General features: G+C 34.6%; 1 protein-coding gene across 1 annotated transcript in view; it reads left to right on the top strand.

The window, feature by feature from the left end:
* The window catches only part of DNAH7 (dynein axonemal heavy chain 7), a gene marked incomplete at both ends in the record, with an annotated part of 120,494 nt that overhangs the window by 23,715 nt on the left and 82,381 nt on the right, over window positions 1-14,398 (top strand). The window contains 6 exons of the mRNA XM_082311447.1: window positions 1,470-1,694; window positions 3,081-3,227; window positions 3,838-4,523; window positions 6,952-7,138; window positions 12,095-12,288; window positions 13,485-13,683. Coding sequence (XP_082167573.1) covers window positions 1,470-1,694; window positions 3,081-3,227; window positions 3,838-4,523; window positions 6,952-7,138; window positions 12,095-12,288; window positions 13,485-13,683 — 1,638 coding nt within the window. The remainder of the gene's footprint in view (window positions 1-1,469; window positions 1,695-3,080; window positions 3,228-3,837; window positions 4,524-6,951; window positions 7,139-12,094; window positions 12,289-13,484; window positions 13,684-14,398) is intronic.

Below are 14,398 nucleotides of genomic sequence, written 5' to 3'. Positions count from 1 at the left end.
TATCCTTCGTTGAATGATCATTTAAAATTTAACAGATGTAGGGTTTGCAGTTTCGTAACTGTAAAATCCCATCTCCTCACTTACAAATACCACTTCTGTAATCAAAACCCTGCTGTTTCTTTGATGTATTCAGGCTTCAGTTCAGCGAAGCACTTATATTCACACTTGAAATGTAATGTGTCTTAGTCTCTTGCTGTTCAGCAAAGTTCTGATGTATGTGCCCAGTATTAAATGTGTGGAATATAGGTGTGTCCTTAAATTGGGTGCCTGACTGGTTGGCTGAATTTGGATCTGAGTGATTTGAACTTCTGCTACGGTGAAGTTTAACGTAAACTATAAGTGGAGTAATTTTTTCAAATAAAAATTAAAATGTTTATAAGTTGAACTATGTGCTATCTGAGAATATGGTGCTGTTAAAATGCATACATGTTATGCTATAATTTTGTGTTGGAGAATAATCAAATTGCATGTTATCATGTGTAGTGTGTAATATTATACCAGCATCAAACACCTTCTAATAGTTCTTCCATCTCATTGCTGAAAAGATGTATCAGTCTTTGTTTGGGGTATCCTTTTAATAGCCAATTGTTCTCTTGATCCATATTAATGAGTATATTCTGAAGCATAGAAACTGCTGTTAAAAGAGCAGAAGTGTAGATTTACTGGACAATTTATCCCTACATAAAAATGTTTCTGGTGTTATCACGTTGTATCATCATATTAAGTTTTTCTGTATCTTCAGTTGATGGATATCAAGTAATATTTACATATACTGGTATACTATTGATCTGTCCAATTGGCCAACATTTTTACTAATAGAGCTCTTTTCTTGTTAAGAGGCTTTCAGAGTGCTTTGTTATAGATTATTGTTTAAACTGGGCTGTGTTGCTGTTCTGTTACGAGTACCATACAGAATGCTATATGTATCAACACAGTTTACTGCCAACTCTTGAGATCTGAAAGAATAACGTAATTTTTATTTTAAGCACAATGAGCAGGACAGTGTCTGTCTATATTCCTTATATCCTTACTGGTAGGGGAGACCTAATCTTCCATTGGGCCATCCAGTGCTTCCCTTTCTGGAATGTGTCCTCCTTTTCTCTTGTAGTTATTGTACGAATTTTTCCTTGGTAGCATCATGCTTTCTTTCCCAAACCTGCCACACTTAAAACAGGCTGTCTGGATTGGCTTCCATTAGTCCAAATCTTTGTGCATACAGCTTCACCCATTCTTTTGAGTATTATTCAATAAAATAGCTAGTAAGGCAGTTGTATTAACAAGTTATATGCTGTAAAATGGCTAATGCCATGCCATTCCAAATAAAAACCTTTTTCAGATCACGTATTTCTAATTCTATTTAATTTTCTTCATAAAAAATAATCTTTTAAACTTAAGTATTGACTACTGTAGTAGTTATTTTGGCATTAAATTATATAAAAATGTCTTCCCTTTTAATTTCTATTCCCCAGGCCTGTATGCAAAAAGTGGAAACATGTGACATGCTTGAATTGGAGCAGAAGTTAGTGGATGCTGTAAATTGTGTTGCTTTCCTGATAGATTGTGTCAACTTTTCACCAGCAGACATTCGACTGAACAGTAATGTTTTTCAATGGTATGCACGAATGCCAGATATCTTTGAAGAGCACAGAAAGATAATGAAAGAAAAAACAGATCAATTTCAAGATGGTCTTAAGGTTTGTAATGGCAAGATTTTAAAAATCCTTGAGCTGCTAATTTTGAATGGCATATAGGACATGAAATAATGGATGGAATAACCTCTTTCTTTTTCCCATGTATTTTAAAAAGCAGTTTGAAGTAGATGTTTTTATATTATACTTGATATTAACTAATTTTTGCCTGCTTTCCACTTGTTTGCTTTTCACATATCCACGAGTACTGCGGGCCAAGCCACATCTCACATTTTGCACTCTGAAAGCTTTTTGGTTACAGATCTTCCAGTGATGTTGATGAAAGTTGTCTGTATGTGAAATAGTAAAATTCAGATAGATCCTTTAAACACACGTATATGGCTTGATTTATGCATGTGAGCAGTCCCTTTGGAGTCAATGGCAGTATATGAAATTTCTATGATAGCTCAAAAAAAAAAAAAGTGCATTAATTTCTAAGTGTGATTTTGCTGTTAGGATAATGTGAAATAAGGTAGTCTTATAAGTGCATCTTGATTGAGGTTTTATTTGTTTTTATTTTTTAATCTCTTATACTTTACATGTATTTTATCTCTGTTAGAATTTTTCATTATATTTACTAGGCTTTTACAGTACAGTTTGTTATATTATCGAAGTGATGGGGTCTCTCCACAAGGATTGCTAATTCCTAGGCTTCTGATCTGTTACAGTTACTGCGTGTACATCTGTCTCCTTTCGTTTTCTTGTGCTCTTTAGTCTCATCATCATTTTGTCTTACATCATACATATTTTGAGATAGTGAACTTCTATGTTTATGCAGTATGTTTAAAGAAGTAGCTGGTAAGTGTTAGTGTTATAAATAAATGTGCAGCATAGACTCTGTTATCTTGAAACATGTTATTGCTTTGTATAGTTTGACTCTTGGTTTCAGACATTGACCACTACTGATACTCAATGTGAAATGTGTTGTGGAGTTGTATATATGAGGAAAAAGCTATCCTTTAACTGTGTGGCTTTAAGACAAGAGACACCTGTCCTGTGAAACTGTTTAGCTTTGTCTGTCATTTGATTAATGCTATTATTCTATTTTAGTTTGAGATACAGTAGGAATTTGAATTTAGCTTTCTATTATTACCCTGCTGACTGTGTCCATCACAGAAAGCAGAAATTTCTATGTCCAACTATATGCTATGAAATAGAAGCCAAAGTCACATCTGTCAGTTAGCACAAGTCACTGCAGGTAACAGTAAGACTCAGGGAAAATTCTGTAATTTGAGTGGAATAGATACTCGTGCAAATATATTGGATGCCTTGGATTTTCTGCAGCTATAAACTGTCCTACTATAGCAAATCAGAATTGTTTTTCCTTCTTTTTTCCAGAAATTTATTGTGATTTTTTAAAAATTATTATATGCTTGCTTGCTGTTTAATTAGATACGCTGTGAACAATTTGTTGAGGAACTGAAAAGCTACTCCAAGCAGGTTGAAGAACTGAGCACATTTGGAGATATTCAGGAAGTCAACAGGTATTTGAAGAAAGCTCAAGCGTTAAATACAAAATTGGATCTTGCTGCTGACAAGGTACAGATTATAGTCTAAACTAGTCTAGTAGAATAAATTGTAAATCTTAATATTTGTGTTATCAGAATCAACAGTTTGCTTAGTAATGCAGTTACTGAGATGTGGCAAATTAATTATTAATTCAGCTATGAAATATTTTTACACAATTTGTGATTTAAACTGCAAATTTACCAAGCACAGTAATTTGTTACTATATGGCCTTGAGTTAATATGGCAGCACTTTGCATAGTGAAAGAGTGGATTGAGTTTACATAGGTTTGCATAGAAATTATACTTCTATGTTCTTGGAAGTGGAATTCCTGATGCTCATCATTACTTCCCATCTGTTGAAGCCTCCATGGTACTGCAAGTTACAAAGAAGTGCCCAGGTACCATTTTTAAACCTCTAAGTATATTCCTGTATTGACTAGCGTGAATGCTGAGCTGTTACTGTTAAAGATTGCTTTAATTGCAGTCAATGGCAGCAATTACATAATAGACTGGTTTAGTAACTCAAAACTTAATTTGAAGCTTGTTGAAGACACCAGAAGACCTCCCTAGTCCCTGTGGTAAGGACCTAGTATCATGGACAACTGTGTTTATATTTCAGACCTCATTTATGTCTCAACAGATTGATCAGTTTAATTCAGAAGAAGAGTCCTTTGGATGGCCAGTATCTCAGTACCCTCAGCATAAAAACATCCGGAATACTCTTGCTCCATATCTTCGTCTCTATGATATGACTGTTGAATTCAACAGAAAACACAAAGACTGGACAGAGGGATTATTTACAGAAGTGAATCCAGACAAAGTAGAGGTAGATGTAGGAAACTACTGGCATGGACTGTATAAACTAGAAAAGGCCTTCCACAATTCTCCAAATGCATTAGCAATAACAAGACAGGTTAAATCAAAAGTAGAGGAATTCAAATGCCACATTCCTCTAATCCAGGTGATTTGCAATCCTGGTTTGCAAGAAAGGCACTGGGAAGAGATGTCAAAAATTGCTGGCTTACCACTGTGTCCTTCTGAAGACTCAAATGTCTTGTCATATATTAACTTGCATCTTGAACCGTTCCTAGAAAAGTTTGAGACAATCAGTGAAACAGCCAGCAAAGAACATTCACTTGAGAAAGCTTTAACAAAAATGATTTCTGAATGGGAGCAAATGGAGTTCACTCTTCTTGCCTATAGAGAAACAGGAACCCATATTTTGTCATCTGTAGATGATATTCAGATGTTATTGGATGACCACATTGTCAAAACTCAGACTATGAGAGGATCTCCATTTGTAAAGCATTATGAAAAGAGAATAAGGTAATTTTTTTTTTTTCTAATAGAAAGTCACCAAGTAATGTTACCAAATAAGAAATCTTTTCTGCTTAATCTAAAACATAGGGACCTCAAATGCTTTTGTTTATCCTCCTTAAGCAGTGAATCAATCTCATTTTAAAGGGCTAAAGCTTTCGTGCCATGTCAGCTACATGCTATTTAATCCTGTAAAGCTGATTTTTACTTTTAATGATATGGTAAGTGCTAATACATTGGAGAGGTTCCTAAACATTTTTAACGCACTCTGGTACTTAAGGTACCAGTGCATCATAACATTACCTTTGTTTTATCAGATAAAACATACCTGAGGTATAGCTGGAAATGTTGTACACTAAGAGAATATAGTCAAAACTTTCTACCTAAATTATAAAGCTACTGAATCTTTTAGCTCTTCAACAATTTAAAATGTTAGGGCTTATATAAGGGAGATGAAGAAAATGAAAACAAGACAAATTTCAGGGAAGTGATGAAAGATTCCCCCCCGCCCCCCCCCCCCATGCAGAAAATTAAATTCCAAAACTTAGTATTGCATATTAAAAATTCTATACTTCAATCTTTGATCATAGATTTTAATCTGTTTTTGTCTCTTTCGTCAATAAATACTTTACTTACTTCTTAAATTCCCCAAACATAGCCATATTGTGGAAAACCAAAAATCTTTCATCTGAAGTTTGGCTATAATTATCTAGCTATATAGGTACCTCCAAACTCCCATTAACCTGCAAAAATGCTAGTTCAGATTTCAGCACATATTCAATAAATATGAATACATAAGTACATATACATACATGTATGTTCCAAGAAGTATTAATTCTCTCATTACTGCTGTACTATAGTATAAGAGTTCCTTCGTTATGAATGTAAAATAGTAGGCTTTGCCTATTTAAAAAGAGTAAGCATACCATGGTAATTCATCAGAGATTTTTGGTGACTGATAGCATTTGTAATAATACAAGGTATTACTATTACTTCAGCCTTTGAGATCTAGGTGATTACACAACGATTGCTTTCTCAATAGCCCAACAAAGCATGTAGAATTCTGGATTGCTGCCAGAGATTATTCCAAATTCCTCATCTTAATTTTTGTGTATTTTTGGTGTAAGCAAATTAACTGACCTGCCTAACTTTCCTCTTGGAAAGCTGCATTTTTCTCTACCTCTTGGTAGAAGCAAAATCACCAGAGATGAAGTACCAATACCTAAAAGATGAAAGAGGGACTTTGGGTAGAGGAGAAGGTACGTGCAAGCAAAGCTGTCTGTTGTTTTGAATCTGTGGCAGGTAAATGAAGGAAGGAAGAAGTTAAGTGTGTTTTCACATCTCTCATTTTACAGAACTCAGTGCAGACTCTATATGTGTGTCCTGTTTAGAAAATTATTGTCATGGTTTGTTTATACAATATATATTTTAACAGCATGCATTTTTTATAATAATTCTATCTGTACCGTCCAGTGGTATGAGAGTTGTAAAAAATGATACTGTTTTTATACAGGAAAGAATAATATATGTACTTGTTATAGAATTATAAATAGCATTTTATTTTTATATATTTTTTGCAAATTGCTTATGTCAGTGAATTAGGAATACCAATGACATTAGAGAACTGATAATATCACATCTGTCTGATATTGGTGAGATAGTAAGAAGCGTCAAATGGTGGTGTTAATTTTAAAATGATGCAGAAAAATTGAGGAGACTTAGAAAAAATGATAGGCTAAAGGATCTTGAATTTTTGGCTATCGATAGGGAAGACTGAATAGCTATTGAATTATAATATTGTGTACCAATAGTGGTGTGCAGTAATATTGAAAGAGTCTTTAATCTATCAGACAAATGTGTTCAACATCCACATTTGGAATTTGAAGTTAGAAATAAAATGTGACTTAACCATTGGACTATTTGCTCTACTACTTGAAATCTTTTAATTAAGACCACATGTCTTTTTAGAATAATGTGTACAGGATTTTGGTTTAGTAGTTTAGGTTACTTTCATGACTGTCTTTTGCCATCTCAGCCTGTCTATCCTAGCAAACAGTTTGAAATAGTAGTCTGGGCTTTGGTGTATGCCAGAAACCAGAGTACATACTCAATTGAAGTGAATTTGTCTACAGATTCTACTACATGCTGAAGTGTGTGGTATGTTTATTCACTGATACTGTTAGTCTATTTATTGGACTAACCTGGTTCATGAAATGCTACAATCAACCTTACAGATGATCCAGTTGCAGAAATTAATGTGGGTTTCATTATGCAGGAAATCAGGCTAGGTGAATATGATATTCTGCTGAAATCTTAAAGCTTATACCTGTTGCGCTTGCTGCTGAATATGCATGTTGCCAAAAAGATCTTAGCAGTCTGCTGGAAATGTTTTACTGGAAGCATCAATTAATGCATTTGAACTAATGCTGTTTTTTAGGGAATGGGAAGGAAAGCTGCTATTGGTACAGGAGATCCTGGATGAATGGCTGAAGGTTCAGGCTACTTGGCTTTATTTGGAGCCAATTTTCAGTTCTCCTGACATCATGGCTCAGATGCCTGAGGAAAGTAGACGATTCAGTACTGTGGTTAAGACATGGAAAGACTTAATGAAATCAGTTTTTCAGGTAAATACTGCTGTCTTAAGAATATAGAGTGAATTTGTAGTATGTCGTCCGTCGTCGTCCCCCCACCCCCACCCCCAAATTGCTTCTGATAACACAGTAGTCTGTTTTCTGTTTCATCTTAGCCCCCTTTCTTGGATTCTTTTGAAAATTATTTTGCAGAACTGTTTCACATAGAATCATAGAAGCATTGATTGGGAGGGGCCACTGGAGTTCAGTTAGTCTAACTTCTTTCTAAAAGCAGAACTTTTGCCAACACTACATCAGGTCAGCCACAGCTTTGTTTAGCCAAATTTAAAAAATCTCCAAGGACAGAGATTTCTTGCAGATTACCTCTAGAAACTTCAGTGCTTTGGTGCCTTCCTAGTGAATAATTTTTTCCTAATGTCCAAACTGAACCTTGCAAGCAAAGATTTGGACTTGTCCCTTGTTGCCCAACTGTCGCTGCTGAGAAGTTGGCTGTCTGTGGTGGTTTTTTTTTGTTTGTTTGTTTGTTTGTTTGTTTGTTTTTTTCCAATTGCCCTTCATATAGTTCCTGGCTACAGTTAAATTCGACCTTAATTTCCACTTCACCAAATTGAACATGTCCAGCTCTCTCAGCCTCTTCTCATAGGCCATGTGTCATTCTGCCAAGTAAAATTAAGCAGCATACAAAACAAAGCAACACAGCAATGATGATCCTGGCACTGTAGGTCAATTGACATGAATCAATGAAATTTGACACCAATTGTTCCTTTTGAAAAGTGCTGCTTATTTGCATATTGAATGGTAGAGAAATCTCTATAAATTTAAACTGTTAAGATATTTAACTTCAAAAGCACTATTCTGATCTACTATAATTCAATACATAAGGCAGTTGTCAGACACCATCACTGCACATGTCTGGCAGTTCAAAATGTCTTGCCAATCTGCTTCTTATTTGACCCTTTCCAGAAGTTAGCACTGTTATTAGAATCAATTGATGAGATTATATGAATGCTCTTTGCTTCAGTAGTTAGATGTTCTCAGCCTTGGATTCGGTTAGGTTGGCTATATTTGCCAGCCTAACTGGATGAAGAACACTCCTTCAATCTCTTCTGCTGACTCTGCTAAGAGGGCAATAGCTTCTAGCAAAGAGGTGATACTAGTAAAGGAAGAGGTAACATCTGAAACAGGCACAGCTGATTCTTCAGCAGTTACATGATCAATGGTCCGAAGGCATGCTCTACAAATTCTGTTCCTCGGGGAATAACCAGTTACCTAGTAATTCTGGTAGTCCTATTATGTAATTCTAATGATTCTCAGAATGATTAGAGAAAACTGAATTCATTCTGAAAAAGTTCCCTAATATCAAGGACATTTTTGGTAGGGTGTTGCATTTTTAATATTTTTTTTTAAACTGGGCTCACTAAACTATTCAACAGACTTGAGAAGATTTATGAGGTCCACTGTTTTCCAGGGTAGGGACATGAAGTTGTCGTTTGAAGGAAAAAGTTAGAAGCTTTGTTTTCGTCTGTCTCATGCCTTTTCAGAACTTTCAGAGATCCATTATGTCATTAGGACAAATGCTAAAATCTTCACTTAGTCTAAAAGCTTTTGATCTGAGCTCTTTTCAGAATGTAGATATGGTCTTAATGTAGGAATACACAAAATGTGTAGTATACAAAAAGAAGCATTTACTTCATTTCCTGGCAATTCAGCTTGATCACTTAAAGTTATTTTTCATTTTTTATTCTCTTTTTATTCTTTGTCCCTCCCTTTCTCCTTCTGTTTTTCTGTCTTACACCCCCCACCCCCTTTTTTCTTTCTTCTGGTTTAGAAGAAAATCAGGAATTTGTCCCATAGAGATGTGAAATCAATAGTATTCATTTTGGGGAAGAAATTGGGTAAAAATAAAAAAGGGCAAGAATTTCAGAATTTTGTTGAGTATTACATTTCTGAACATAGTGTGCTGAATGATCTGTTTTGATAGAATCTTCTAATTCAGATATTCAATGCTAATCAAATACAAAATATTTTTTGAATATGATATATGTTATCACTGGCAGAAAAAAGAATCTTCTTTTGTTTGTACAGGAGAGTGTAAACGCCAGAATAGAAGTTTAACAATCTAAAGTCGATTTTGGCTAAACAAGTAGGCATTATTTTCCAGAAGATGGCACTCTGTTTCCGCAAATGCTATGTTTGAGTTTCATCACTTAAAAGAATGCTCTTCCCCAGTCTATATGAATGGTCTTTCTTAAAAGCATAAAGCTAACTTGAGGCTATTTGTACTTTTTTGCATTTATATGCCCTTGTATTATAAAATTTCTGTGTATTATAAAATTTCTTTATTTGCTTAGCTTTTCATCACAAATTTGAGTAATCATATATCTTTCCTCCATTTTGAATATCTAATTTAAGCAATGTGCATTAATGAGGGTTAAATTACTTAGTGGTTTAATTTCCACTTCCCATAAAGTAAAAAAAGAAAATCTAGGATACAGAAGCTTTTCTGTCTTTGTGGGGAAGAAAGCAAAAAAAAAAAAAAAAAAAACCAAAACAAAACCAAACAAAAGCAAGGAAAAAAAAAAACCAGCCTACAACCTGTGATATATGAAAAAATATATTAAGAAACTAGAGTTAGTGATGGTCTTTTAACAAGGTATTTAAACTATTTTTATACACTTGTTATACTTTTTTCTTAATACAGTTTTTCCCCCTAATTGACACTGACAGTATCGCTGACAAAATAAGTTACACTGATGTTTTCAAAGACTGAGAAAGATGGCATTCCCTTTTTTCTTCATGCCTTAGCAGAACTGTAAATAGGAAATTTATGTTGAAGCATAAATTATTTTTTTCCTGACTTATTCTCATATGAAAGAAAAAACAAGCAGGAAGAATCCCATTTATAAAACTGGCAACACAGCTTTGATTTGCTTTACCAGTTGCACTTATTCTATTTGCTGATGATAAATAAGCTAAGAAAGGGAACAAAACCTCTTTCTGTTGACAACGTATAATTATACAGTTTTTTGTGCATTAACTGTTTTATAAAACCAGTTATGAACTATGTTTGTATGCTGGCAGCTTAGCTGTCTATGTATAGATAAAAGTATATGTAGTTACTGAGTTTGTTCTGGTTTGGTATGATGCAAGAGACAAGTAACAGAAGGTAAATGTATTTCATGTACAAATGAACACTATGATTATGGTATTAAGGAGGTGCACTCCCATGAAGATCAATTAGGTAAATGTACAATTCTGTTTTTTTTTTTTCAGCAGATTGGAAGTATATGTGTAACATGAGCAGGGAATTGAACAAAAGCTGAATGCACATTGCAAATAATTTCAAAATGTTATGAGTTTCTGAACTGAACTTGGAATTTATTATTAAGTCCTCCAAACTCAAGCTGAACAGCAGTCAGGTTACTGGGTCAAATCTACATTGTCATCCTGTGAGGGGTTTGTTTCTTACAGATACCTTTTGCACCTTCTGGGCTTTGCACAGCAGTCTGTCTCTTGTCACCTGTCCCTCGCAACATGAGCCACCCGTGCTTCCACTCTGTGAGACTGTGTTGTTCTGCAAACCCTATCAGGGACTTTTCTGAGTGGGACATTCTGTATTTCTAATGAGCTCTGTCAAAAGTGTTCCTAGTGGAAATAGTCTGGGTACATCTTTAATTTCTGCTGCCCACTGTTGGAGTATTCTTTGTTGTGACTGTCAGCAGTTCTTCCAAGCCCTCAGTAGATCGACTAGTCTGAAATTCTCCCTACCAATTGCTTTGGTGTTTCTTATGGTTGGATATACCTGTGTCTATTTTCATTGTAGTCCTGGATCTGTGTTCTGTGCTGTGTGCTTACAGGTGCAGACTCACTGGGCAGAGTAGGCGGGACCCAAGGGCTGACTAACATTTCTAGTTAGCTCTGTTTCCATCTCACCTGTGGCCATTCTGGCCCCATTCAGATTCTGGTGAAATGCAGTCTGATTTAGGTGGTAAAGGAGAAGCTATGGCGGAAGCTGTGTTCCCAGACTTTGGGGGAAGTGGAGCAGGGGATTGGGATTTATAACTCTCCATTTCCTTGCCAGGACTTTGTCATTATAGAACGTCATCTACTGCAACATGAGTGGGTTTGAATCAGGTCACAGTTAACAAGTCAGTTAATGTACTGGCACGGGCCTGAACTAGAACTGAACTAGAATAAATTCAGTCACAGATGAACCCAAGCCCATACTGGAACTGAGTAGAAGCATTTGCTTGGTTTGGCTTCCTCAGTCAGGTGTTATTCAGGTGCTATTGTAAAAAGAAAAAAAAAAAAGAAAAAAAAAATTTTTGTATTCTTAAAGCAAGTGTAACTTCATGTTTTGCTAGCAGAAATCTTTAAACACGTATTTAGCTAGTAGAAGTATTAGGATCAAAGAATACCTTTTTTTAGATCACGTTACTAGTTAGTGTTAGTACTGAAGTGTCAGTGTTGCCTACATACAACTTTGCCATCTCAATACTTATCTCGTGTATATATTTATATATCTTATGTGGAAGGAAAGATAATTTTTTTGCATTAGACTCAGATGATTACCACTTAAAATGTGTGACTGCATTGTTGTCATAAAAGTACACTTTTAAAAATCCATCAAAATGTTTTGATTGTCCATGTTGCTTAATTACATAATACAATTGAATCATCAGCGTAAATTGATGTTGCTCCAACAGAATGATGGGAGTTGTGCTGTTTGATGAATTGATCCTGTTTTGAAAATTATTTTCAAAAATAATAGTTCATGTTTTGAAAAATTTACTTTAATACCAACTGCTTATCTACATTTCCAGTGAACTCTGGCAATGAAGAAGGTTAGTAAATTGTAACCCTGACAATGGTTTGAGTAAAGCAGAATTTGAAATAAAGATTCATTTTGCTTAAGAATTCCTGCAGTGCTGTGTGGTGACTTACTTGAGAAGGCATTAACATTTTTATCAGGAATAATTTCTTTTCCAGGACAAACATGTGCTGACAGTAGTAATAATAGACAAGATGTTGGAAAAACTGAGAAAGTGCAATGAATTTCTGGAGCTAATTCTCAAGGGACTTAATGAATACCTAGAGAAGAAGCGCTTGTTTTTCCCCAGATTCTTTTTTTTATCTAATGATGAACTCCTTGAGATTCTTTCAGAGACCAAAGATCCTGCTCGGTACGGTAATATTTATTAGATGTATTTGTGACTCAGTGCACGCAGATAATCTTGTCATATTGTTTCTCTGAGCCCAGAACTGTCTTTTTTCTCACTGACAGTTATGGTATTAAATATCTACTTGGTTAGATTTTATGATAGGTGAACACAGAGTTATTTTTTCTATGGGTAATTAAATTCAGTTCTGTTTTCTGAACTAGTAACCCTTCCGTACACTGGTTTTCAGAAGAATCAGAAGTCCATATAGTAATTCATGGTGAAATTAACAGACCTGATTTTTCCCAGTAGAAAATTGAATATCACATAGAACCTGTATACCAGTGACTTGAGTTTTACCTTTCTAGGAGCAGTCCTAATTAAAGTATTTCGGAAGTTTTTTTGCCGTGTTTTAACTCTCTGGGGATTTCTACACCCAACATCATTCAGGATTAAACTGCAAAAAGTAGAACTCCGTATAAGTCCTTGTTATACTGAGTGGAATTAAGTCTACGAAGATTCCTGCAGAAATGGTCTGGTTAAGCAATATAGCCTTTGCTATAAGCAGAGGAACTGGGGTTTGATTCCCAATATGCAGGCTTGATATTGTGCAGTGAATGCAGTGCAAGGTCATGTAAAAATAAGAAAGCAAATAAATAATAAAATGCCAGCTCAGTCACAGAGAAATATTCATACAGTGCAATGAACAGGGCAAGAGATGTTGTGAGGAAAAAAAAATCTTAAAGTTTTTTGTCTGTGTGGGTTTTTTTTGTTTTTTTGTTTTTTGTTTTGTTTTATTTATTTATTTATTTATTTAATTTTTTTTATTACAAGCTATTGCGTTAAGGTTGTACTTGGTTGCTTTACTCAGATTCCTTAATGTTTACTATAGTTTGCTGGGAAGGTATAAATAATGGAATTATCTACTGTAGGTAGATTAGCAGTTAAAGAAAGAATACTTGTTTATCCTTACTAGTTTATATGTTACAGAGACTATAGGTAATATTTTACATATTTAAGCTGATCTTCGAAAAATACTGTGGTAGGCATCTTGCAGGAGGTAGTGCACAAGAATTATTGTTGAGGATAATTTTTTTTTTAACTTAAAATGATCTTTTAAGTAAATTGTTCAGAATTTTTTTTTTTTAATTAGATCATCTTTGGTAGTATTGGCAAGAAAAAATTGTCAGAAGCTGCTTAATAGTAGTTTTGTTTTCTAGAGTACAACCTCACTTGAAAAAGTGTTTTGAAGGAATTGCAAGAGTGGAATTTACTGATGTATTAGATATTACACACATTAAAAGTAGTGAAGGAGAGACTGTGGAACTCATAGAGACAATCTCGACATCGGAAGCTAGAGGTCAAGTTGAAAAATGGCTGGCTCAACTGGAGGCAGCTATGCTGAAGTCTGTCCACAAGGTAACAAGTCCTAACCTCTTATTTTCTAGGCTAATGTCATTCACCATTGATTTCTTCAGTAAACATTAACATATACTGGAATCACTTTTTATTCTTTGCACCTAGCATGAGCATTAAAACAACGAATTCGGTCTTTAAAGGTTATATCTTTTTTTTTTTTTTTTTTTTTTTTTTTTAGTTCTAGTGTCAAGTTCTGGTTGTAAAATTCTTTAAAGTTCTTTAAAATTAAATAGTAGAGTCAAAAATGTTTGCGCCAAGGATTCTTTTGCCAGAGATTGTTCTACACTTGATGTCGTATTAACGGACAAGATTAAACTGAAAGATTGCCCATGGCTTTTTTGATGTTCCTCTTAATTATGACTACCTTAATCAAGACTCTTAATGCTTCTTTTCACATTGTATCGTTCTAGTCTTTACAATGTCTTATTGTGTCATATATTTAACCACTTCTGTTGTCTTCTTTTTTGTGTTCTTTTTCAATGTCGTGAGGTAATTAAATGTGCAGACACTTTTCCTGACACTGTCTTACAGTACAACAATTTAATTATTGTAGTGGCATATTAGTACAGAAGAAAGTGAATAACCTGATCTATTTGGTGCATATCAGACATGGATGGACAAACTGAGCTGCATGAATAAGAAATGGTTAAGCACTGTTTGTCTGCATTTAGCCTTGACTACAGAACTTTTATGATGATCTAAACCAGATAACATT

Source organism: Platalea leucorodia, assembly GCF_965183815.1.
Source record: "Platalea leucorodia genome assembly, chromosome: 5".
NCBI lineage: Eukaryota > Metazoa > Chordata > Aves > Pelecaniformes > Threskiornithidae > Platalea > Platalea leucorodia.
Note: the sequence above shows the minus strand (reverse complement) of the source record. Positions and strands in the feature narration are given on the sequence as shown.